Raw genomic sequence first — 27,939 nt, 5'->3', positions numbered from 1 at the left:
ACGTCAAAGACGAAAATCTCCGGAGCCATTTGTGCCGAATAAAGTGAGCTTCGTACCACTGATCTTAAAATACATGACTTGTGTATGTACTCCACCGCTTTTCAATTATGTGTATGTCCAAATTTAACGAATTTAGGCTTTACGGAACGCACGTCAGAGTAGCTGCCTCGATACTCCTTGTCATGCGAGGCTGCTCGCTTGTACATGCCAGTTGCATCACGGCGAAGTAACTAAAACATCTTTTGAATTGCACCCTTAGTTGACTTTCATTAGCTTTCTACTTCTCTGAAGAGATGGTAGATTGATAGAAGCCTCACAGGTGCTTTTTTTAAAGAAACCGCATGTCAACAACAATTAAACAGGGAGTTTCTATAGTGTCCTATGCACATTAGCTTGCAGACTGCTCACTTTGCCCCTACCGAGTTATGGCCAGGGCGGTGATGGGACCGCTGGTGGTGGCTTGTCGCAGGGTACATTACGCAGAGTCTGACGTCTATGGTGCCATGATTTCATAATATATGGTATTTGTTTTCACAATTCGTCCCCGAAGCCACGGGTCGGTGACCACTGACGGTGAAATTTTCGGTTTCATCATGCCGCTAGAACTTTCGCCTTAATAATACACGTTTACTGTCAGTTAAACAGCATTGACAACGAAGGCTTGCTAACCCGTTTTAAGCATGATTTCTCTCCTGTCGCAGAAGCCCTGGAAAGCATGAACCCTGTGGCCAACGTATTTAAGGCGATCCCGGCCCAGACGACAACGACAACGGCGACGCCGGTTGAAAGCTTGCCAAGTCTGTTGGAGTGCCCGGTGTGCGGAGACTACGCGCTGCCGCCCATCCTGCAGTGCCAGAACGGGCATCACCTGTGCGCCCGCTGCCGGCGAAAGGTAGCCCGTTGCCCAATCTGCCGCGCGCCCAAAAGTGAGTCTGCACGGTGCTGAATGCTTGTAATACAAACTCAGAGTGTTAATACAGAGGGGGCAACAAATAACTCAACTTGTGCCGTATTCGCTTGGTTGGTTGGTCGGTGAATGTACCGAAACATGTCAGACGTTTTGATTCTGCACTACACGCTGTCCATTGGATGATCTTTCTTCGCCTGCAATGTTTGCTTGATAGGCTAATATATTTAAACTTCTTTGATGATGGCGCACACATATCAACACCCTGTAATAAAAGCTAACAGATAATGATGCTTATGAATGATTAGGAGACGTTAATTCACAGTCTGGCTCGGCAAAACTTGGGAAACTCCTTCAGACTCACTGACGACATAAATTTAGTCCTTAGAGGTAATTATCATTATGACTCGCAAAACTTCCTCAGTGGGACTCATTCGGACAGAAAGTCACGAAAGTTTCCTTCAACCGGACTCGAACTGAACAATACATGGCTCACCAGCACTTACTCAGACTCAAACTCACGGCATGTTCTGAGTCTCGGCGAGTCCGAGTAAGTAGACTGATCCGTGCGTTAACCGAGAATGAGCTTTTTTTTTTGACCGCGTTGTCAATGAGTTTTAACGCCGATATCTGAAGCAACGTGTGCTATTCTTGGCGCCTTTTCATATAGTACACCTTTGAATACGATGTATGAGTACTGACAAACCAGTAATGTAACTTTTCTTGAAAGAGACAACAAAGAATAAATTGATCAAGAGTCTCCAGAGTTGGTGTGTGGAGGTCAAGGCACCCCCTCCACATGCGAGAAGACGGGAATAACGTGAATCTAGATACGGCTGACAGCAATGCTAAAGATAAGTAAACAGGACCGTAGATCAAAAACAAAAACACCATAGGAGCTCACTGAGACTCACTCAATAAATTTGCATGTGCTTTGTACTAACTCTGACTCGGACCCATCGAAATTCTCTTGAGCCGAACTCACTCGGACTCACAATCACGCAAATTTTCGTCAACCGGACTGTCTGGAATTGAAACTCAGCTGAATATTATTCAAGCAGACGTACTCAGACTCACATTTGCGGCTAGATATGAGTATGAGTGTGTCCACGTGTGTCTAATGACTGAGTTTGTTGAGCTGTGATTAGCAGTAATTATAAATAAATGAGAAGAAATCGAAGTGGATTAAAACATAACTTGCCGTGGGCAGGGATTGAATATGAGAGCATCAAATTACGCGTCTCTACCAACTGAGCTTCAGCAGCTACCCCCCCCCCCTCCGCCACCCGGCCACTTTGGTAGATATATATTAACCTTAAGCACTTAGCTTTAACCAGTACCTCTAGTTGTCATGGCGGCCTGGAGCCAGTATAGCAGTGAATGAGAAGCGCGGGGCGGTTCGTTCTGTTTGTAAGGTTCTATACCCCATGACATCATATTGTCTCATATTGTCATATCGTCCTATCGTCCTTACGTGACGGGTTGCTAAAACTTGGGACGTAACTAAGAAGTCTAATAAAAGCGCAATCACGTGAAAATAACGCATCTAATATAGAAGCCATAGAAACACAAACTGTGGTAAAATAAGCTTTGCAAAGCCTACCGAATCGGAAAACAGAGCAAATTGATGCTAGGTGCAGAAGGCTTGCAAGATCACCGAGAGTCAGCATAAATACTTTAAAGATGACATAATTCGTAATTGGATATAAAAAGGGGAGATGTTTACACTTGCTGTAGAAACCGACACTGAAACACTAGGTGAAAACCGCAAAGTTCACTATACTGCAGCAGCCCTTGTAATCTACCTGCAGACAGAAGCAGGAACCTGTTCTTGGACCACCTGGCGGAGATGAATCTGTTGAACTGCAAGTACCACTTCCAGGGTTGCTCAGCTACTGTCTCAATAGCCACCAAGGAGAAGCATGAGATGTCATGCGAACATGGGTGAGCGGTCGTGGCAGAGCTGTTCTTTTATCTTCCTGATACTACAAACATCAAGTTTGCAATTTTTTCACTACAAGTTGTGTGCTTGTTATCTTTAGAATGATTACAATTATAAAATAATATGTAAAGCTTTCGAAGTATGCATCAATTCATGCCATATTTATATTGTTTATTTTGGGTATTGTGCTTCATTGTCCCCAAATACTTTAGGTTGTCAGAAACTCCGTAGTGAAATAATCGGGGTGATTTCCAAGGCGGGGGAATAATTTCGGGTGTACACAAAGCAAAAAGTGCACCGAGAACTGTAATTTTACACCAAATGTCATCTGCTGTAATTTTCGTAATGTGAGGTCATTTGATTGTTGTCCACCCGTTGCGAATAGTTTAGTAATGAGCTCATCATGAATAGCGACCTTCTATTGATCGGTGTCCGTGTTTTTCGCATTTGTAAAGACTAAGAACAAATGTCATGTCTGAAGAAATTGTTTTGCTCAACAAAAATACCCGCTAATTGGTTTGCACTAAGACCCTCACAGGGTCTCCCCAATTCGTAAGTTGGATCAATCGAACACGCGCCGGTTAGGCAAGGACCGGTAGGCTAGATGCATTGAAATTGTTGCCCCAGAAAGATGCGCTATGCACCCTGATTTTCTAATGCTTTGCAGGAGTGGAAGTTACATTGCGCTTGCATAGATACTGTTATAAATAATGAAGCAAGGGGGGTCAGCGGGCATGAACTACAGCGACGTAATCTGGCTAGCCCACTTGCCATAACTAGATGCTCGGGTCCGGGTCTTCTTCATTTCTCACACTTCGTTTTGGTGCTGAAAGCCACCCGGTAATCTGGTTCTCGACTCTCGTCCATGGATGAACTCATCACCAAGCACCACTTTGTGTTAAAAGCCATTACGCAACACCTATTATCATTCGATGCCCTGCTAGAAGACTTGTCAACTCCTGTTGAGAAGCTCCAAGAGGAACTCGCCCTCATCGTCGCGACAAATGCCAAGGTCACTTGAACAAGGACATACAAGCCACTCTTCATAACGAAGAGTTGGTAGCGGACCTGACCACAGCCAGTGAGTTCCAGGGTAGAATCAACTGCGCTAAAGCAAGAGTTCCCCACGCGACCAAGTCGTGGCCACCAACCCCACCTCTATCAGTCGCCGTCACAACCACTCCACGCAGTGACCCTTTTGCGTGCAAATCACAGCCCGCCGCGACCATGCCTCCATCCGATCTTCCGAGTCCAGCAATGTGGTCTTGAATCGAACTGCCCAAGCTGCACATCCTGAGTTTCTCCGGTGAACGACGTGACTGACAAGAATTCTGGGACCAGTTTCAAGCCAGCTTCCACAACAAAGACTGGATCCCAAAAACGGATAAGTTCAAATACTTAGTAACATACCGGACTGGAGCAGCGAAGTCATCCATTCAAGGTACTTGCCTGGCGGAAGTGAACTATAACGTCGTCATTCAAATCCTGTTGAACCACTTCGGCGGTCGCGATGTGCTAGCCGATGACCATCTCGGCAGTTTGCTGTCAGTCCAACAAGTCAGAAGTTCCGCTGGCCTGACCAAGCTAACAAATCTATATGATGAAGCCACCTTCTACACCAACGCCCTAGAAGGGGTCGTAGAGTCTTCAGGAGAATATTGCATAGTGCTGCGGCACGTCCTCTTGCAGGTGTTGCCTCCTGACCTCAGCATCCTTTATCGGCAACGGCAAAGGAAGCTATGCTAGCAGAGAAACTTACGTCATCTCAAAGAGCCCAGTGAAAGACATCATGAGCTTCCTCAAAATTCAAGTGGAATTCAAGTAGAAGAAAGTGGTCTCGAGGGGCCGATATTGTCTGCTAGCCGCCTCACCCATCGGACTTGCCCGAACACCAAAATAACGAAGAAAAGTAAGATAGAAGAGAAAAAAAACACTGCCCGGCCTCAGTCGAAACACAGGGCCGCCAGTCCTCTTGGCCGCAGTGTTAGTAGTTCGGATGAGTTCATGCGTTGAAAAGGATGGTAGTGAGGTGCCAGTAGGCCACCGCAGAGCGAAGATGATGTCATGGCTTAATTGTGGCGTGTGCTCAGACAAGGACAATGCGGGAGGCAGAGGCCGCCGAGGTTCTTACCCTCTCCAGTGTATGGCGTACAGGACAGCTCTACTTCCACATCATCCCAACCATGCGGGTGCGTATTTGTCCGCTACCCCCTGGTTTTTCCCTGCGTCTTGGCATGCCAATATAACAAGAAGATTTTCGCAGGCTACGTACTCAACTGACGTCAGAAATAGTGTCTCCTACAAGCTTAACAAGTTTAATGAGCAGCATGTGGTTCTTTGCGTATTGTAGCAGAAATGCATTCCTGTTCTGCTTGTAGTTAGCGCATGACTGTATTTGTGTGGCCAGATCTCTGGTTAGGAGGTATTCAAGCAGATAGTCATCAGTTTCATCGCAAACTGAACTGTAAGAATAGAGCAGCTCCGGAAACAGGTTAAACCAGTGCAAATAGAAGTTAAACCTACCATGCCCCCTTAGGAAGGTGACGAGGGCTTTGTTAGGTGGGAACCAAAGAGGTGCGTCCAAGACGTGTGGGACCTATTTCAATAGGTCAGGGTCAGCGTTATCCTCCCTGCAGTCGAGCTCCCAACGCCGGAGTTCCTGCCTCCTCAAGGCACTGCAGACCACCCTCGGTATCAGGGGAACCTGCCTCATGTCGCCCGATCGGGCCGCATGTGCAGCGAGAGTATCCGCTAGCTCATCGCTAAAAAGTTCCGAATGACGTGGCACGTGGTAGAGCGCAATTGAGGTGACGGTGGAAATATTCCGTAAGAGGATATTTATTCCTTGAATTGTGGGGTCAGTAATCCGGAACCCTGAGAGTGCTGGGAGCAGGGACAAGCAATCAGTGTATACACGAAATGTGGCGGCCGAGCCCTTGTTCTCTATGTAACGTAACACCTGGATTAGTGCGATGACTTCCGTGCAGTACGTGCTCGTGGCGTGGTCGATATGATAGCTGTCTATCGAATCAGATTCGCTCGCTCAGGCCCAGCGCGACGAATGCCGCCCCTGCCAAAAGATTTGTGTGCGACCCATCCATACATACATGTATTCGCTGCCTGCGAGCAATCCTCCGCTCCTCGTACCGCGCGAGCCTACGAAACGGGAAGGCGTGTCTGGCAGCGGGATGGTCCAGCCAGACGCCCAGAGTGAGAAAGACGTGGTCAGGCCGTAAGGACAGCTCCCCATACTAAATCGGCTGACGCGAGACTAGCAGCCTGAACTCCGCGTTAGCTCTGTCAAGCTCTAGAGTGATTGGCGGAGCTCTCATTAACAGCTGAAGCGCCGCCGTCCGCGTTGTCCTGAATGCCCCTATCAGGTTTAGGAGAAGCGCGTGGCAGGGAGATGACACGGTACTTGAAGCGACAGTTTGGGCATAACTCGTCCCACCGGACCAACGAACCGTACGTGATGGCGGGTAAGATAAAACTGTGATAAAATGTTACCTTTTGCTTGGGACGCAAGGAGTCACACAGGCCACCTGACCCTGCCTACGAGCTAAGGTCCCTATCTTCGTTATTAGTAGTTGCGTCTTTCTGAGAATTCAGCATGACTAAAGGAATAGAGACGCGTATCTAAACCAACTCCAAGAATCCGTAAAGAATCCTCGTAGGTCAAGTTTTGTCATCTCGATTCCCACGTGTTGATGAGCACCACTTCCTCATACCCCGATGCCCGTGAGAATACAACACTCAGTGTGTCGTTTCTGTGCTGAGGATAACCTTCGCCTCGACAGCCCACCTGACCACGTGCCTCGGCACAGCAGACCCGACCTCTTCTAGGTGCTCTTGGGAGTCTGCCGGGATGGCGATGGTGGTATCACCGGCGTACGTTTGGATCGTAAGCCCTGGCGGCAGGGAAGGCACACAAGTTCATAACTGGTGGCATTAGGTAGCAGCGGGAAAAGCGAGGACCCCCGTGGACTCCCCAAAGAGGGGTAGGCAACCAGTTCGCCAGAATCTGACCTGAAGACCACCGAATGCGGCTACAAGAATGTCCAAAATAGGTGGTACAAGTTCGCAGGCACGCGGCGCTCTAGGAAGAACCTGAATCCTCGTGCATGCCACGCGCTTTCGAAGGCGCCCTGAAAGCCTATTAACACCACTGGTGTCTTCAAGATCCTGAGATGAAGAAGCGTCTCGAGATGAAGGAGCCGCCCGCCCACTCTAGCGGAGGCAGGTGCCCTAGAGAGCGGGATCTGCCGAAAGCTTCTCGGTAGGAGGACGAGAAGATAATTTCCCGCGAGCACGCCGAGTGACACTATTTTCCAGAGTTCGCCTTCGCCTCTCTAACCCACCGGCGGAAGCGTGCCTGTGCACCGCCATACTCTATTCGCAAAACAGCACGCACGTCATCGCTCTTCGACCCCCTGGAAAAGTCATGGCGCATGGTAGTCACCTTTTTACGCTCTTGCACCAGAGCCGGCGTTCATTAGAAATTTCCCCGGGCATTTGACCTCACCGGCCTGAGATAGATAGGGTCAAAGAGAAAGAGCAGGATTTGCTCCAGAAGCAACAGTACGTGGAGCACTACTTCTCGCCCTACATGTTCCGCAAGCTCAATTCGGTGGCAGGCTATCGAGTTGCTTTTCCATCAAGCGCAAGGAAGTAGAGGACCGGGACAGCGAGCTGCAGCGCTGCTAAGAGCTGCACTCAGCCGAGTGTCTGCACCTCATGACCACTTGCAATCGACACCGCCGAACATCACAAGAAGATGGCGCCTGATGCGAAAGACCTGCGCTGGATGTATGATCGCCACACCATACAGCTGTAGTGCTATGTCATGTGCATCACGCTAGAAACCGGTGGAAACGAGGACTCTCGCGAAGAGGGACATAGCGTGATCGACAAGTCGTCGAAAGACCCTCGCATTGAAGTCTTCGAAAACGCCGTAATGACTCGGAGTCATGCATTCGAAAACGGCAAATCAGTGTACGCCATCGTCTGCGACGCCAGGACAGCAACAACAGTCGGCTACGGGTCAAAGAGCACGCGGACGAATCTCCACTGCCTTCGGACGTGGCCGAAATTCCCGTCCTTAATGAGGTCACTGCCCGACAGAATCAGGACGCTTCGGCATCATCATCATCTTTGTCAAGCGAGGAAGCAGAATGGCTGTCGATACCAAAATCGTGATCCAGCGCGGATGCACTTTTTTGAACCAAGCACACGCTCAGGACCACCTGAACTCGACGTTGTCGAGCAGACCATGTACGCGCACTTGCTGGAGAAGCTTGACGTTGAACGCCAAGAACATCCTAGGGAACCCAGAAATTATTGCAAAACTGCACTATTCTAAGGAAACAGGCCAAAGTCAGACTCGTCCTACTGCAAGCGAAGCAAATAGGGCAAAACCCACAAGAATATGGTACGCAACGTGACCGCGAAATCTAACGGACCTTACAGCAGTAATGAATGACTTCCCACCGCAAGACAAGCTGCCTCCCCAAGCTAGATTGTAATTGGCGAGCCCTTCATCGTCTCCCTGCAAAACCCATCCTGGCAGACTCACTCAAAGCTTTCTTTAAACGTGCGCAGCTTTGGCGGCCGCGGGAGTGTGTTACAAATAAAGGAAGAAGGGGTGGTAGGCACGAGCTACAAAGATGGTCGCTGGCTGGTTATGTTGTACCGTTGACCTTGGATGTAGTTAGACTCTTGGGTCTGAGTCTCATGCATCGGTTCTCACAGACACATTGACACATACTATACTTGGTGGATCAGTTTGCGTCATGCACATTCTGAAATGTACTGACATAAATGCACCGTGTGTATTGTTCTTAGGAGATTATTTATGTATGCAAGTTTACTTACACTTACTAACGCATGTCCATATGAAATGTATGTGCTGGTTTCTTGCCTAACAGATGACACAAGCAAACGATTGAGGATTACCTTGTTGATGTGACTTAGTAAGACATCCACTCTTAATATTCGTGCGAGTGCAGATATTCATGAAGATATCTTTTACCGAGTTGAACCGTAACTTTTGTGGTGGACTACGTTATGTAGATGAAGAGTGCTAGATCTTGAGGACCATGCCTGCTGTGGGTCACACGCCCCGAACGCCATCTTGAAGTCATTTGGCACACACGCAATATAAGTGAATAACCATTAGAAACGTCAAAGCGCATCTTTGAAGTTATGTGCACATGACTTTTTTCCACTGTAGTGCGTAGATGAAGATCCTCAAATATTTAGCTCACACATGTTGTCGTCTATCTGCCATTGGAACGTGTTGGTGTTGTTGGTGTGATGCATGAATTCCTTCTTCGTCGTCTACTCGTTATCGCTACCTCGCACTGTGAGACAAGGAACATGATCGAACAAATGCCATTATCTCAGTTTTCTGGCTTGACCTGAACTGAACAAGCTAGCCTAGTCCCCCGGTTTCCGCTTTCAGCAACTCTGGAAGGGAACTTGCGGTAATCTACTCTGAAATGATTTCTTGCTGTGCATTGCAGGCCGTGTTCCTGTGTGCTCAGAGGGGACAAATGCAGCTGGATGGGACCGCCAGGGGAACTTGTCGATCACATTCTCAGCACGCACGGCTTCATACCGAGAATGCAAGGTGAATACCGCAAAAAACGTACTGAATCTATTGACCTTAGAAATGTACTCGCTCCTATTGTCAAATGCAAAAACGTAGTCACTAGAGAGGCCGAAATAGAGTGGTGCTCTAGGTTTCCATGTTAGTACTCCATTTCGCGCTTAACCTTTTAGTACAAAATTTGTGCAAACTCAAAATGTTTACCTTTGTCTGGTGCAGCGTTGGTGGCTCTAATTAGGGTGAATCGATGGCACTGTTTTGTGAACATGGTTATAAACGGTTACCGAAATATATCGGTACCACAGACAGCTGATTCTAGCCTAAATGAGTACGAGAATAAACGGCAGGCAAACTTAAATAAAAAATCCAAAGGAAACGAGTTTTTCCCTTAAATATAGCATTCGAAGTCCCTACGGACTACTTTACGTATATATAGAACAGTGCGGACATATCCAGTGGCTAGCCGTTCTTTCTTAACGTTTAGAAATGAACAGATACATGTGAGGCAGATTCTTTTGAATGGAAACACTTGTTTAACCAACCAAGGTGGTGAAAATTGCGTGAGATATGTAAACTAGTACATTAAGTTCCTATTGAAAATCCTGGGTTGGTGGATGCTCGAATCGTTGCTGGATATGGTGGGAAAAATAGTGGATATGATGGAAATATTAGTGGATATGATGGGAATTGTAGTGGGCATAATGGCTGATGACGGCGAGAATGAAAAAAAAATGGTGGCAGATGGTGGTGGTGGTGGCTAGCCAATAGTGGTGACGGTGGAAAATGCCGGCTGATGACGGCTAGAGTGGAAAAAAATGGTGGCAGATGGTGGTGAGCCAATGGCGCTGACGGGGAAAAATGTCGGCTGATGGTGGCGAGGAAAAACATGCTTGGTGGAAGGCATGGTGAGCATGGTGGATAACGGTGGCGTTATGGAAGTTGTTGGATGATGGTGGCGTGATGAAAAAACACATGACAATATGTCAAATCAGTTATTTGTAGTTCTTTCTTGTATGCGCAGACATATATGTTTACGGTCAAAAGAAACCAATGATGCTCATTACGCTTTCTAGCACGTTTATTTTTTTACTCCTGTGGTGTCAACAACGCTTCAACTTTTGTGGAGCGTAGAATATGTGGCCGTGAATATGTTTACATTTCACGCACGTACTTACACCAGTTTGACATCCGCAATGCGTTTCTTTGTTGTGATGCTTAGAAGACTAGAGGTGTCACTGTGAACAGTGACAATAAATGTTTTACATCGGCGCGCAGTTGTCGAGAAGTAAATGGGCTCCACTTCGGAATTGCCCCATTCAATGTTAGAGCAGAACACAGCGGTCACTTGATGTCGCCATGCTTGAAACGGAACTCTTGAAATTATTGCACACTTTAATGCTTAAGCTGTTTTTTAAAGTTAACTAAGTGCGGGCGAAAATGCATAAACTTTCACTTTCGATATGCGTCGAGGTGAGCGCCAGTGAATTTGACTTTTACCCTTCTGTTCTACCATTATGATTTCCACCAAAGGTTAGTCATACCGACCGAGCCCGTACAAGTGTTATCGGCTCTTCTGTGTTTCAGAATCCACATTTTTGACGAATAAAAATGACAATACAACACAGCTGTGCGATAATTACCTCTAAATAACGTCTTTTTTATTATGTACGGTGTCCGCGCAAGAAACAACAAACATCGTTGTGACGCACTTGCAGCACTTCTACCAAATGTACGCCTCCCCTAACCGACAGCCGCCGGTCGCACTCACCGGCACTTCACTGGCTCTTATGCGAGAACACAGACTCGTCAATTCGTAGGCTTACTTAACCAATATGATAACGTATTCTGGCGCACTGCATTCGTTTTGACCAAGCCGTTATGCAGTTGTTCCTAACGACAGCGCAACGGCGGTGCGCTGGCACGACTGCGCTGTGCGTTTCGCGAAAAACATCCCACTCAATTGTGCGGGCGTATCTATCCAATGAGCATAGAAGCGCCATAAAGGCTGAAGAGATAACGCCCTTTGGAAGGAGCGAGAAACAAATATTTAACTTGACAGTAACCGCCGATAAACTCCACCTGCTGCTCAGTTCACTGATTTATTTTTCTTGCAGTTGTAAATTGTAACAAAAACATAGCGCTGTAGCCAATATCGCAGTGACAATCGTTACAGGCAGCAGTGGGTCCTGTTTATCAAATGTGCAAATGTCAGTAAGGTGCAGATCCCGTTCATCTCAAATAAGCGACAAACAAAACTGAACAGTTAGTTTGTTAGTTGACTACTTCTTTAACACCAAAATTGCCATCTGTCGGCGTGGCGCAGTGGATAGTGTGCTCAGTTGGAAATCCGCAGGTGGCAGGTTCAATTCCAGGCTGTCTCGTTTTTAACGGGTGCTTTCTACCTCGTTTTTTATAAAAATATTTTTTATTATTTTTAATGGCAGCTCGTCACGGTGGTTCTGACGCTGCTTCGTGCTCCAGCATTTGCAGCTGGAGCACGCCATCCACCATCCGCTCCACCATACACCATGTACCACCTGCATTTCCACCACCATAATCCACCATTCCTATGGTGGACGTTTTTTTTCCAGTAGGGACGCACATAGATGTACAGCTTACAAAGTTGTTGGGTTTGAGAAATGCAGACTACAGGCAATCAAAACAGGGCGAACTTTGCTCATGTACATTGGACATGTATGTAAGTTGTTCTTGATGTAAACGATGGCGCAGAACAGAACGCAAGCGTCACAGCTGAAAACTTCGACAGCGGGCAGGACTTCACCTGGTACGCGCTTCAGACATGCCACGGCCGCGACTTCATCGTGATGCTGAAAAAGAGCAGCGAAAATTCTTCCTTCAAGCACTGCTTCGGCGTCGTTGTGCTTGTGGGGTCGAGCGAAGATGCGCAGCGTTTTCAGTACCGGCTGCAGGTTAGTGGATCTAATCACCGGCTCACCTTGGAGGCCAGGATGAAAGGCATCCACTCCCTGTTCGAGAGTGCCCAGAGCGGAGATGGCCTGATCTTCAGCACCAGCATGGCCGAGCACTTTTGCAGTGGTGGGAGTCTCAAAATGGACGTCACCATCAGTACCTCGCCATAGTGTGGTGCTTAAAAATTGCATTGTGGGCGAGCAGCGTAAACGACTGTAAACGTCGTCGAAGAATGGCATGAAAATTGAAATGATAACTGTAACAATACATTTCAATGTCCGATATGTCATAGCGTCTGGCTGTTTGCTGTTGTTGTACATGAAACACGCAGACACACAAATGAAACTGCCTGTACGTAGACTACAGTTGTCATTACTGAGACTGGAATCAAAAACACGTTGTGAAATATTTCAATTAATTACCACGCGAATAAGTGTAGATGTTTCACATCACAAACTATGATGTGGTTGTCAGAGATGCCGTAGAGCACGGTGCTAGAAATTTCGGATACTTGGGGCTTTTGAACACGCTCCTAAATCTAAGCACTAAGCCTTCAGGGATATCGCTTCAATAAAACTGTGGCAGCTGGGCCTGGGACTCAATCCAGGGACCTGCGTGTTAAAAGCTAAACGCCATAGCCATTTCACCATTTCGATTCACAATCCAAACTTGATAATGAAACTTGCATGAACAATTTCCGTGTTTGCTAACTAATGTTTGCCTGTGACCATTTTTGCTTTAAATTCTTCGGGAAACAAGCTGTCCTTAAAGAAGTCACTGGTAGCCAATAAAGCCGAATGTCCCAGGACGGTGTAATCCGTCGTCATTGAAGCTTCGGAGAAAGTAGAGCATTACCCGCCACCATGGGGCAGTCGTTAAGGTGATTGAATGCTGACCACGCGACTGCAAGATCGATTGCCCGATGCAGGGGCAACATTTTCGGTAGCGGCAAAGATGCTAGGGGCGTGTGTTCATATGTTAAGATGCACGTTAAAGAACCCCCAGGAGGTCACCCAGGAGGTCCGAGATTCCGGAGCACTGCACTATGGCGTCAGTCGTAATATTATCGAGGGTCTGCAACTTTTAAATGTCAACCATTATCATAATGAAAAGAACAATGTTTAACCGCACAAGATAGATGCAAATTGTTTCATGGGTTAAAAATAGGACGCTGAAGACTGCATTGCGTTTCAACCTCGACTTTGGTAAGTACATGATGATAATTAGTGGGCGCAGAGTGTTATCAGTATTTGGTACCCATAAAACGCACACTGATTTTACCGGTATAAAGATTCTGTCCTTCTGTGACAGCGTCTGTGCTGAATCCACTCAACGGAGCCTTATTAAAAACAATTTGAATGACCGCTTTATAGATGGGAAGCCTAGATACCTGAGGAAGTTGACTCAGCATACGACTTAAACTAACTGGTTGACTGCCACACATTACATATGGCATTGTCTAGACCCCAACGAATCCCGTGTTCGAACGTCATGCAATTCATTGTTGATAGAGGCATGACAAAAAACTAAGATGTAGGCAGCTTCGCACTAATGGTAGCAAGCTTAAAGCAAGCGTGCACAGCTGGTTGGCATCCTTGCTTTCTTACTTGCCCCTGTTATCCTGGCACAACCCACGATGGGGGATCGGGCATGAAACAAACGGTGTCTTGCTATTTAAATGACTTTGTTCTTCGTCCTTGTCTGTACTTGTGCGTCTTTTTACATCTCACTCTTTCATTTTTCACTACAGAGGGAGAAGACGTTTTTTTTTATAAAGGCGTGTTTCTTAACGTGCAACGGACCTTAATTCCAAGAACCCTCCGGCCTGGACCATTCACCGGGCTCGGACCACGAGTTAAGACTTTTCTTCATCATTTAATTTCTGATTCTTTTCTACATGCTGTCTTTCTTTTCGTTATTCTGCTCACTCTCCATACTTTGTGCTCCTTTTCTCTTTCTGTTTCAGTCTAATTCATTCTCTTTGGGTTCACCGTCTCTTTCTTTCACTCTAGTGTTCTCTCTCTGTCTCTTTCTATGCGATACTTCACCACCTACTCTCATAAACTTACTCCTTGTTCTCACATCGCGCATTCTCACTTTTCCAACTCTTTGGTATAATATGCTATGAAATGATCCGCCGCGGTGAATCCGGGCCTATGCTGCTCGGCTGGAGACCCGAAGGTCAAGAGTTCGACTCCGGCTAGGGCAGTTGAAATTCAACGTAGGCGAAATGGTCGAGACCCGCACGCTGTTTGATGCGAGTGCCCATTAGAGCATGCCCGATGGTTGAAATTTCCGAAACCCGAAACCATGGCGCCTTTCATAATGATATCTCAATTTCGGGACGCAAAACATCGGATAATATTATATAAGATATGCTACGCAATGCTATTTGCTGATATGCCGGTGTGCCTGCATAGTTGAGTGGTTACAATGGTCACCTTGCGACCTTGGGCTCACGGGCTGGAATTCTGTTTCGTGGTGAAAATTTATTTTAGGGCCAATAGTTTCTTTCACTTTCAAAGTATTTCTCTCTTTACTATCTTTCGTCGTCTGTTTCTGCTATTAATATCCCGCTCATCAAAATTATTGCAGGCCACGCTTGGTAGATTCGTACACGTGCAGAGCCGGGCAGAAAAGAGAGAAGAGGAAAAAAGAACGTCCGCGATTTACGGTGATAATTATTTATGTTCCCCACCACAGAACGATGCTCGGCTGAAAGAGATATGCCATTAGAAAAGGCATGAAATGCACGTAGACGACATGAAGGCGGTCGTGTAAAAGTTCGCATGCTTTTCAATACACCGGAGGAGTTGCAATGAGATAAACCAAAAAATGACATTGTGATTAGTTGCGTTGGTGGAATACAAAACGCAAACGTGAGTCAAAAAGTGTACCATAACGAAGGAATGTTACTGGAGATAAGTAGCACGACTTCAAGTCGGGTGCACTGATAATGCCTTATAAAAAATTGGCCCCGTATGTGCATGTTACACTGCAAGTGTCGTCGAAAGACGATAGTCTTGCGTCTGGAGAGATTGAACAAAACGTTTATTTGTTGTTCTGCGCAAGCAAATTGGTGAATGGTATTCTGGAGGCGCTGCGTTAAAGTGTCTCGAGCGTGCAGCGGAGGCGAACGAGCGCACCGAGTAACGTAACACGTGAGACACGAGCGCCATCTGGCAGTTATCTTAGAAAAAGAACACCCGGCATGCGCGCCCGTCTTGGAGGCGATAAGGTGTAGAACGCACAGTGACGGGTACGTGCCACCACCGTGTCGTCTTAGCAAAGTGTCGGAAACACTTGCCCTTTTGAGCATCTTGTTGCACTGTCAGCGCAGCGTGATAAACGCTACGGTTCCTAGAATTACTTATGTGTGCCTTCTCTAGTATAAAACCACACATAGAAAATATCGGCGTGTTGTTATGGCACCTCAGATGTGCGCAATAATCGCTTTCGAATTGACCATCGCACAAGTATGAACGTTAAAACTTGATCAATATTGGTAGGCACTGCGGATGGGGTCCACCGTCTGCCGTATCGTTTGTTGTCGTTTGGAGTGCCGACCGTACCGTTAAGGGCGGACAAACAGATAGACCAAAATTTTTGCGTCGAAGGTCCCAAAGAAAGACTATCGTCTTTAAAAATAACTGCGTATGGGCCAAGCAATGATGTTGAAAGTTGAACGTGAGCGTCGTGGCGTGTCCACTTCAATGTCTATATCTGGGTGAATGCACTGTAAGCTACAACAGACAATGGTGGCCCACTAAGAGCGCTGATTCCACACCAGCGATTTATTGGTGCATCCAGATGTGTTAAATGTAAGAGTTAATAGGCAAGATAGGTTCTACTTTGCGCAGCGCCGCCGTCCGCCGCCCTGGTGGAGGGAGAGTAAAGCTCCGGTCACTCGGACGCTCACGTTTGCTTGATTTTCATATCGCGAGCACGGAAAGCGTGTTCCTTGTGACTTTTATGTCACATTTGACACTCTATAGGCGCCGCTCCTTCAGCATTCTGGAAAGCAGGCACACACTCCTGCTGCATTGTAGGCTGCTACAAAAGTTTAAGATGTCTCAGAGCTGAAAACTCCCGTGAAGTTCTGCCATTTCTAATGTAAACAGTACGGGTAGCAATGAAATCAAGAGTGGATTACGGCCATTTGTTGATACTTCCGCCGTCTTGCTACTTTGAAGAATATTTTGTCGTGCACAGTATTAGCAACAATTAACGGGGTGGGGGGGGGGTGATGTAAAACAGTACGGGGAGCAATGAAATCAAGAGTGGATTACGGCCGTTTGTTGATACTTCCGCCGTCTTGCTACTTTGAAGAATATTTTGTCGTGCACAGTATTAGCAACAATTAACCGGGGGGGGGGGGGGTGACGTGATGGCCGGAGGCCAGAGTCATATGAAAGGGAAGTACGCTTGTAAACTAAAGCTACAACAAATAGAAAACCGCTGTAGATGTCGATTTGAACACTGGCTTTTCGAGACAACCATTTGTAATACGACAGTGGTGGAGTTATTAGCTTAATACACCACATATTAAAGTAACGCATCGTGAGCTCTCCAATTCTTTTAGGTTGCGTGTTCATGCTGAGCGTGTACACTTATATATTTATCAAACAACACTGACCAACGAGTTAGCAGGCTGATGTGTTGCGATACTAAGATCAAAGTTGCTAGTTTGGTTCCCGCATACGCCAGCTGCATTTCCACGGAAGCGAAATGTAGTCCAGCGGGCTTACATTTAGGCGTAACAGTGGCATGGATGGTGTGTTAGCTTAGCATATTTGAAACGTAAGGCGGAACGACACTCTATGTAAAGAAAACTGGCGCTCAGTGTGTACGCAACTTCTGTTCGTTGTCGTCGTCGCGCCTTGCACTTCATGTAGGCTAAGGTGCACGTAAAAAATTCCAGGTGGCCCGATTTACCCTGTAGTCTTGCGGCTTGCCTCTTTATGATATCTTGTTTTCGATACGTAAAATAGTTCATCCTCGAATACGTCTGAGCTGCTGGCGATATAGAGATGTCGCTTTGAAAACGAGCTCAAAAAAGAAAAGAGGCGCCAATTGTTCCATGGTTTCGTGAAAGCAGACGCGGTTATCAGAAAGTGATTCTCGGCGCAACCATAAACCTACTCGATCCTAGTGGGTAGTGTATATTACCTCCACATCTAAAACAGTGACGGTGGGAGATTTCCCCGGTGCGTTGTTGAACAATACAGATTCACAGCGTGCACGTTAACTCAATGCTGACTGTGGGTGCCTGTGTCCAATCGGAGCCTTCTGTCGGTCGTTGCCCTTTAGCAGCCATCGGCATGTTCCCGTATTAGACATTTGTACATCACTGTGTGCTTTCGCCTCCCCAGGTTTCTCTCTTGCGCAACACCACGATGAGTGGCAGCATCAAAGTCGCTGGCAGAGTAAGCGTGAGCGCCCGCCACTTCGCATTTATGCATGGTTTCCTTGAGCGGAAGATAGTGCATTTTTTTTTAGTTTGTCCGTCCCAGCCTGGGCTCGAAAGAGAAACTACGCCGGAATCCTGACTATATGGACGTTTTTTGTTGAAATATGCGTACTCAATTCGTGTATAGTTACAATACGTGTTGATATAAAGCGTTTTATGAAGTGTAAACGCGCCCCAGAGAGAGGATTAAAACAAGGTGGCAGTGTCGGGAAGGCAAAAATTGGTTATCATGAGCCCCAAAATGGCCGTAACGAAACATCAACTGGGTGATGATATCAGTAATTTCATCTGCATAACAAAAGTGGGAGAAATATTGATATTGGAACTGCAGAGTTTTTGAAAAATTCGTTCCGGCTCGATTGAAACCGCTGACAACTAACGCTACGCAGTTTCATTTGTTGCTCACGCCATGTTTGGAAGAACTCCAACAAATGAAATGAATTACAACTGGGGGAACACTAGCAGAGAGCATTTTTAAAACCGATTGTTCACAATGACAATTTGATCTTTGGATATAATGAATACCATCTTCATACGCATATAGAAGCACCAAACCATGAAAATATTTAGGCAGATTAAAATCGCTATCGCAGAGATGGCTATGATAATTATGTCTTGGTAGAAAACTAAGGAGTTCTAATTCATCATCCAGCTTCCAAAAATGCTGCAAAAGAAGAGTAGAAAAAAAACACAACAGAGAAAAGAAGCGTGGTTAGTTCAGCCACCTCACACGCATGGAATCCACGAAGCGCTATAGAGAGTGATGTCAGAGGCAGCAATTCAAGTTGGAGGTAATGCATCAGCGTAATTATTAAGGCAATTCGAAAGCCCTATTACTGACAATGGCAGACGAAAATGAGTAGTTTGCCATGACTTGTTTTGATAAGGTCACAGAGAGAAAAGTCGGTTGTACAGAAATATTAACGCCAAAATTAGGCTCCAAATAAAAAGTAATCTGCTTACGATGTACTTACTGATTGATTTGATTTATATGTGGGGTTGAAATTCCCAAAACCATTATATGAATTTGAGAGATGCCGTAGTGGAGGGCTTCGGAAATTTCGGCCACCTGGGCATCTTGAACGTGCACCCAAATCAGAGCACACGGGCCTACAGCATTTCTTCCTCTATCAAAAATGCAGCGCCGCAGCCGGGATTCGTTTCCGCGACCTGCGGGTCAGCAGCCGAGTACCTTAGCCACTAGACCACCGTGGCAGGGTGGTTTTCAAAAATGACTACTTCCTTTTCAATAAATTACAAAATTTCACGTAGGCAATTCCGAAAAGCATAACGGAAACACGCCAAAGAGAGAGAAACATTAATTTATATAAGCTATAGTGAACTATACATTTTCTAGTTTACTCTAATGTAGGCCGTAAGGATTGTCCTCGTTGTCTGGAGCGGCAGCTGGCCCCATTGGCTCGCGCCACATCACGTGCCCGCTGGTTCTGCTGAGGCTGCTCCTGCGGCTACGAGCTGGTCAGCGCAGTCTCCCAGGATGATTATGAAGGTTAAGTAACAAGGTGGTAGCCCAGTGGCTCTAGCCATTGCTTTAGAGTAACCCAAGAAGCAAGCTGGCTACAATAAAGGGCGTACTGTCTTACTTTAAAGCTACACCTGAATTGAAGAAGAAGATGAAGTGAGCGTACGGGAGCCGAAGTATTGCGTTGCATGCATGAGGTACAGATTAGTCTTGCTGTCACGCGAAAAAGCGAAAGAAAGAAAAATGGCCCCGTATCTGCATGTTACACCGCAAATATTGTCGAAAGAAGATAGCCTTGCGTCTGGAGAGAGCGAACAAAACGCTTATTTGATGTTCTGCGCAAGAAAATCGGTGAATGGTATTCTGGAGACGCTACGTTAGAGTGCCTCGAGCGTGCGGCGGAGGCGAACGAGCGCATCAAGTCACGTCACATGTGAGACACGAGCGCTATCTGGCAGTTATCCTGGAAAACAGAGCGCGCGCCGTACGCGCCCGTCTCTGAGGTGATGAGGTGTTGAACGCAAGGCGACGGTTAGGTGCCACCACCGTCTCGTCTTAGCAATGCGTGGGAAACATTTGCAGTTTAGTGCAAGCGTTGCATGGCCAGCGCAGCGTTATAAAGTCTACGACCTTCAGAACTACTTATGAATGCATTTTCTAGTAAAATATACGCATACATAATATTGACGTGTTGTTATGGTGCCTCAGATATGCGCAATAAATGCTTTTTAATTGACAATCGCACAAGTATGAACACTGAACCTTGAGCAATATTGGTGGGCGCTGCGGATGGGGTCGGCCGTTTGGAGTAGCGTTTGGTCCCTTTGGTGCCGTTTAGGGTGCCGTTAAGGGTGGTCATACAGACAAATGTACAGACAGCAAGACAGACAAACAGACAGACAGATCAGAATTTTTTGCGTCGAAGTGCCCAAGAAAGACTATCGTCCTTAACAAAGGTTAAACGTTTTGTATTTACAGATCCCGTGCAAGTTTGGGTTTTCATTCAATAGAACGAAACATCCACTAATGTATGCTCGCAAGATTATTCATGACGTCACTGTGTTTGTCAGCCACCAGAGCGCCAGTATTGTAGGCGTGAGGTCACGCCACGTGAACCTCATGGCGTCATCCATTGGCGGATTCGAAGTGGCCCACGAACTCTGCGCTGGAGCACTCCACTCTGGCGGAGGGCAACAGAAGGGAATCTACCAATGGAACACACGCACTCCCCCTAAAGCAAATGGCAGAGTCAGAATGGAACGCGATGCGCGCGTCTCTCTTCTTGCATGAGCGGGCATGCTGGGCAGAGCGATGCTACGCCAGCAAAACGTGAGCTCCAACGCGAGGCGCAACCGACGTGAGTGGCGTCCGTTGGCGAGCCCAAAGTTGGCACTGTTTCAAGACACGGGGCGCTTGCGACCACTGGTTGAATCCACCGATTTTCGAGGAGTAGAAAAAATGCTTTGCGGACTGGATCTCATGACGGAGCTGCTGCAGATCTGTCAATGGAACGTACAAGGAGCACTCTCGATCCGCTAAAGGAATAGACTTACTCCGCATGGAGCACAAGAAAGTATTACCGGAAGTGCTCCGAATCTGCCAACCATAGAGTTTCATTCAATAATACCCAAAGAAAAATCTGGCGCTGCTAATGTTTACCCTCAAAGGAATTATGAGAAGTACAGACTTCGGATTGGATCGTGTTAGTCAGTGAACTGTCTACGGATTTCCCGCTACAGTTTCTGTTTCGTTCTTCGCGTAGAGTGGGTAGTGGGGTGGGTGCAAAGGACTGAAAGTGCACCTTTGTTGTTCAAAGCAGTGGAAAACTGCTAGGCCTTTTAATTTACTTCAACGCTGGAGCTGTATAAGTCGTGGTCGACAGTTTAAGCGAAGCGTTGTTCACTCACCGCTGCGCATAGATGTGGCGTCCCATGGCAGTGCTGGATATTACATCGAGTTCACGTTTGTTGTTAGTGCGTCTTGCCAAAACTCGTTGAAATCAACTGCAAAACGACGGAGACGCGAAGTAGATGCACCGCCACGCTCTTCTGACTTGACTTCACAACAAAACGAGAGGTACATTGGGGGCAGACCACTTGAACAGACGCACCTGGCATCGCAGCAGAAAAACCGTTAAGTGTTACTCACTTAACACTGTGCTGTTATGTCTAAGAACAGATTTGCGTACTTTCGAGGGCAAAACAAGAATGTTTTGAAATGTTGTAAAAAATAATTCATAACATCTTGATGCCAAATCTGGAACGCAATGGCAGAACAATGCAAACCCCTGGTGGTTAAATTTGTCCAGATTTCACTTCTATCGTCTAGTCACAAAAAACCATTTGCAATAAAGTTTGCGGAGAAAAAAAAATGAAGCAGGTTTCAACTAAACTTCAGATCACCTTGTTTTACACCCAGAAAACAAGCATCGCAAATCTCAAGAACGTGATCTATTCGAAGCAGATCCGAAGTCTGTACTTCCCATAATTCCCAAGGGGGTACAAGCGCCGCTGAAGGAGCCCGCGTAGACACTAGTGCCAGATTCCTCTATAGGTATTATTGTATAAAACTCTATGCTGCCAATGGATGACACCATAAGTAAAGCGGCGTCACAGCGGTGCTCACTCTGTGATTCGTGGTTTCTAAACCATGTTACTTGGCGCAGATGATTATCAACAGACGCTCCCATGCTTCACTCCGTGCCATTCCGCAATCTCCAACCGCCGTTGGGACTGTAAGACAGGAGCACCGATCCTTCTGACTACTACAGGAATCACGACCCTTGGAGACAGTTAATCAAGTGATGTAAAGAGCAACATACAGTGGGTGAACAGGAACCTAATTGTCTGCTACCAGGTGCACACTTTGCCTAGCCAAGGGCTAGGTAGCATGACTGTGAAAGCGAGGGGGAAAATCTTGAGAAAAGTGGAGAGATGAATCGACAAATAGAGCGTATACGGCGTGAAAACTTCCTGTGGAAATACGACAAAAGCTACGTGCGCACAGCTTTTAGCAGATGTGTTGTTACACCAACTAGGGCGTTTGCGGGCTATTTCGGTTTTGGTTTCGCAAGTGCATCCAACATGTACGCTGTCGCATGAAAATGTATGGTTTATGTTGTTTACAAAAATATTGTTACAAAATAAAATATTATATACTGCTTTAGTCTAAGCATTGACAAGCGTCGATATACTTGAGAAATAAATGATTGATATCTGCTTCTGCAAATTTCATTACAACAATATACTGCCTGTACTTCAAGCCCTTGCGCAAAGCGAACCGTCATGTAGTAACGGTTGCATGATTTTTCAGAAAGCAATAAAGCATTGTTCATCACGAAGAAACACAAGCATCAGCTTTATAGAATTTACACCCCTGAAGGGTTCCAAAGCCAGAGTTACAATAAGAGCTAACCTGGCAAAGGCGAACTTTCCAGTGAATGCAAACAGCACCGTGTTCGTGTCCTCTCGTCTTTATCCCGCTATAGCGCTGCTATTTCTTGCAAAATGCCAGCTTTAATGGAAAACTGTGCATAGACTTAACCCAAACATACTTTTAGTTTACTACCAGAAGGTCTAGATCAGTTATACCACAATAAATTTTTATCATATTCAATGCCTAAGAATAGTTATGCTTTGTTTGTTTTTCAGTTAGTTCATCCTCCTCTTAACGTTGCTTCTTTCACTTAAGCTACTTTTTGAGACTGATTTCTGAACAGTCTTCATGTATATGCTTAATGAATGAATGAATGAATGAATGAAACACTTCATTTCAAAAATGTTTTCCGTTGAAGGTGGAGCCCTTGTGGCCTTTGCCATCTCGGAAGCTCTGTCGATGAGCTTGTAGTGCGTAAGTTGAAATCAAAGTGCATCAACAAAATTACTCAGAAAAAGAGGAAGATCGCAACAGAGTTGGTGCGAGGTCAGAGGTCAAGAAAAAGAACAGTTTGCGTTCCCAAATTACGTAATGAATTTCTGGCCAATCCCACTGAGCGGTTATGAGTCATGGTTGTGCATTCGTCGTCATCATCATCATTGTGATCAACAATTGACGTGGCGGTAAGGTAAGTCTCTCGTTTCTTTATTAACTAAGGCTGAACAGGCTGCTCAATCTTAATGCGCCTTTGTCGTAACAGTGACCTAGATCGCTATAAGAAGGTTGTTACAGAAAGTGCGAGAAAAGATACCTATATTAAGCGCATCACAAAAAGCGCTACTTTAGTAGGATGTGATGGCCATTGCTTCCATACGAGTGCGCTTACCTGAGCGCGATTCGTCACCGTGTTGTTTACATTACAGCATCTTCAGGGCACACAATTTTCTAGATAACAGATAAAACTAGAAAATTCTGGTTCGAAGGCAAAAAGTGGGTGCCTAAATTTTCAAGTATCGATCTGCACTTCGTGCTGTTGAAGGTACAGGTACCCTCAGCCAATCATGAGTGAGCACGTTACATAGGTATGTTCCTACGCTTTTTCGTGAAATGAATGGGTGACCCCGTCTGTGTTAATAAATGTTCATTTTTGTACCAGATGGTGCTTGGCAGCTTTATGATCTCTTTTGTTTAGTATTGGAATGGCCGACTACCATACCAATGAAACTGAGCCGAATTTTTTATTTATACTGGCTTTCACCCCCCCCCTTAAAACAAAAAAAATAATAAAAGCATTCGTAGAGGTAACCGAGTGAAATCAGCTGCACATTCCTGACAGCAACCTTGGGCACTACAGACAACTTTTTTTGTAGTCAATTAATCTGGTATATAAAGTTATTTGACTAAATTACTAAATATTGAATTTAGGCAAGGTATGTGTTTTGCAAAGTTCGAGATCGTCTTCGAAACCCCGATTGCATTATTTTCGATGAACTAATTCTCACGTATACCATTTTTATAAGCTGCAAATAAAGCGAAATACAAAAAGAACGCTGTGGCCAGCGCATTCACGCGTCACGAACGTGCTGACCTCAGCCGTAGTTTGAACGAAATAATACCCGTGACACACGGGCAAAAGTAAAGTACTTTGAAGTAAACCCCTTTTGTCGCCGAAGGGGACCATTTGCAGAAAGGAGTGGCGCTGATGACACACGGCACCGGACTACTGCTTTAGGCGGTGCCTCAGAAGAACGCTGCAGAAAAAATGGCGCTGTTTGTGGAAGCAGCAAGATTGGAAATAATAAAAGAATCTGCGCATGTACATCAGCGACGCCGGAGCATAAAACCGTTTTTTTTATTGTCTGGTGGCTTATATTGCGCATACCTGTAATTTTCTTTTGCTTTTTTGCGTTTTTAGCAGCAACTTAAGTTCGTCTGGCAACTGTGAACAGTCGGTGTTTTGCTGTTTTTTTTGTAGTGCTTTTTACATGGCTGCATTCAGTTGGGTCAGCACGGAGGAAGGAAAGGTAAGGAGAGGCCCTGACGTCACTCGTTGTGAAGCCGCGATGAAGCCGGAAGTCGGCCATGTTGACTAGGCAAATTCTCCTCTCTTGTTTACATATGAATGCGAAGCAGAAGGCGCGACTCCCACTCCGGCTCGGAAAGCACGTGGGCTGTGCTGTTACGTTGAGATTACATGCAATGCTGGTGGAGAGTGTACCAAGCGGAACAGAAAAGGTGTTTTAATACGCACATGCAAGTTGTTACTGTACACACACAACACGAAACTACGTATGTGCACATGGTCCTCACGGCGTCTTGATGGGCTCTACAGCGTCGTCCGTTCTCACAAGCAGGAGCACTGCTCAACCGCCACTGACCTGCAAGGCGTTCGTCTTCATTCAGCTTCGTCATGGTGCCTAACGCAATTTCGCTGAACACTAACTGCTTCATCCGTGTTATCCGCCGCACGACACATGGATATGCACTTGTTCTACGCACTGTTGAAACCCCGGGATGGACAAAGAGATTTGTAAACGTTGCTAAGAGTAATGTAACAGCCAGGAGAACACTGCGTAACCAATAACGCGACGCAGAGCACGGATATTGTCTGCCACGGCTCAGCACGAGACCTGGGGAGGGACACATTCCGCCGCCAGCCACGGCCGCTCACTGCTAGTTCTAGTACACTGTACTGCTAGACCAGCTCCACTGCACAACACGTAACCATAGCAACGCCGCCATTGCGCCTAGTGAATATGGGCGCCATGATGTCATTTCCGCCACATTTTTTACGCCCTGCGCCGGCTGGGCATGCCCTCTCCTTACCTTTTTCCTTCCTCCGTGTGGGTCAGTGACGGCGTGCCGCGTTTCATCGTGGTCCTGCGATGTCTCAGCGCAGAAACAGAGATAAAGCAACAGTTGAGGTGGGCCTGACTCTTGTCGCCCTCGGCTCCATCGAAGATGAGCTAAACGCTGCGAAGGCAGGATTCATGAGCCTTAAACAAAGACTCGTCATGAACAGCTTCATTTTGACTGCTTCCGCACTGTCACCCCGAGCTATCAACCGCGAAAGTCGGGCCTATGTGCGCAACGAATGCTGGTTCGAAGACACATTGCCGTTATTAGGCGATGGCCACTTTAAGCAGTGTTTTCGAGTGAGCCCGACGCAGCAACTGCCGTTGCCAACCCTAACATGATCGCGCTAGTGACGTAATGCAGGCGTTTGAGAGTATAGACAGACTATAGGCCTTCACTTTAGAACAAATCGCACTGCTGCTGAAAATGAAAACATTTTCTCAGCGCAAAAAAATACTTACAGGGCACCGCAGTGTTGCGACATGTTTTCTTGTATTGATAAATTATGCACACTGTATGCGAGAGTACTCCGTTCCTGCCAGAATAGTAGATGTGGGATCTGCCTTTGCGAAAAGGATCTTTGCCGGAAAGGTGTTACTTCTTCGTTGTGTGTCACTGTGCCCGAACGCCTTTCCGAAAGATGTCCCCTTGTCTAAAGGACTTCAGGGTGCCCGTGTGTCAGGGGCATCAATCAGCTATGGCAAAAGGCGCGTGAGAAAGCCACACCTTTTACGGGCACTTAAAATGCCAAGTGGCGTCTTCCTCGCTATGAAACACTCATCATGCTCAGTCATCATTTTACACGGCAGTACAGAACGCATGACACACCGGGCTTTATGGCTTAGGGGTACATGTGCCTCTGTCGATTTTCTTTCATTACCAAGAAAAGATGTCCGTGAGTATGGAATCGATCTTCGTCAGCAACCTTTGCATGTGGTTATAAAAACGGTCGGTAGCGTCTCGTACTCGTCGAAGTGCCATTCCACCTTGGCGAAAGTTATAATTTGACGTATCTCAAAGCGCAGCTATGCACCAGTCTCCAGAAGACGCTCATGTCAAACTTGTCCGGCCTCTTTGCCCGACCACGGCCTTTCGAGCACAATACTCCTTGAGGTCCGCTAAGTGGAGTAGGGAAGAGAGGACATGCTCACAGCACGCTCCGCTTTCTGAAACGCTTTCATGTAGAAATTTCATTCACATCTTCTGAAAGTGCGTCATCTTTTATGAGAAGTTGCGAACATTCGAAGGATACCAGAATCTGCGACCTGGACCGGCTTCATGAGAAACTATCAACATTGGAAGACACGACGAGCACGAATGCAGCTCACCATACCACCGGCGTCAGTCCGTGGCGCCGGGACCCTAATGCCTAGTTCACACTGAAACATCCGCTTTATACAGCGACCGAAATTCCCCTGCCGCCGAAACGCAGCGTCGTTGCACTGGACGCGCCCCGCACCGCCGAATATGCCATCTACCACGGGGCGAACGCGGGATGGATGCGCTGTAACCCGGTTGTTGTCGCGGCTCGCAAACGCTACTACGCTATCAGGTGGTGTATACTTCAACGATTGTCGTACGCAAGAAACAAGAAAAGACAGTACTGCTTACTTTGCTGGCAAGTGGCTGTCTTGTGATGCACGAAGAGCAGAAAAACCACCGACGCCAGCGGCGTTGGTGGGTTCGTTTTGCTCTGCAAGACCACAACAGGCTCGGTCACGCCAACATCAAGCTCGGTCACCTCTTTCACGAAATACGGAGGCGAAGTAGACACAGGGTAGGTTAAACTCCCATTGGTTTCAACATTCAGTTACGTGCACTGCGGCATAAAAGTGAGTAGGGCTTGGCCGCAATTTTTCAAAATTCCTTGACTAGCGCTCCTATTGGTCCGCGGTGACCGACTCGGCGGCAGACGCCGCAAAAATCGGTCCGAGAGCGATCCGCGCGGAGAGGGCTTTCGGCGGATCTCGCAGCCGCCGAACCGGATTCGGAGCACTTTCGGCGGCCGGAATGCTCAGTGTGAACGCGGCCTAAAACTTGCGGGGTGTGGCGACGGGTGTGGCTGCATCGACTGGCTCACAACACGGCTGACTTTCTCCGACATTTTGTGACCGAGTAAAATGGTGAGTGCCACTTAACATTCCTTTCAGAGTTTATGCCTTGCGCAGAGGAAAACGGAGGTCCGCCCATTCCTCTGTTTCTACTGAGCATGAGTGCATAAGTTATGCGTAGCAATTCTTGGTCTGCATGTACGTCGACGAAGACCTTCATGGCACATCTCAAGGTGTCGGAGAATGAACCGAAGGACACGAGTAGCGTGTCCTCAAATGTGGAACGATGTAATGACGCGCGAGCGTCCAGCGGCGCG

The 27,939-nt window shown here is 46.7% G+C and overlaps 1 protein-coding gene across 1 annotated transcript; it reads left to right on the top strand.

Annotated features, from left to right (window-relative positions):
• Positions 1 to 705: 705 nt before the first annotated feature.
• LOC142768624 (E3 ubiquitin-protein ligase SIAH1B-like) lies at positions 706 to 12,652 on the top strand. The gene is made up of 4 exons (XM_075870635.1): positions 706 to 926; positions 2,719 to 2,851; positions 9,371 to 9,477; positions 12,187 to 12,652. The coding sequence occupies exons 1-4, from the start codon at positions 716 to 718 to the stop codon at positions 12,555 to 12,557; spliced, it is 822 nt and encodes a 273-aa protein (XP_075726750.1). The 5' UTR covers positions 706 to 715; the 3' UTR covers positions 12,558 to 12,652.
• Positions 12,653 to 27,939: the final 15,287 nt, after the last annotated feature.

The sequence above is a fragment of the Rhipicephalus microplus genome, chromosome 8 (assembly GCF_043290135.1).
Source record: "Rhipicephalus microplus isolate Deutch F79 chromosome 8, USDA_Rmic, whole genome shotgun sequence".
Lineage (NCBI taxonomy): Eukaryota > Metazoa > Arthropoda > Arachnida > Ixodida > Ixodidae > Rhipicephalus > Rhipicephalus microplus.
The sequence above is the reverse complement of the archived record's forward strand: the minus strand, read 5'-3'. Positions and strand labels throughout refer to the sequence as shown.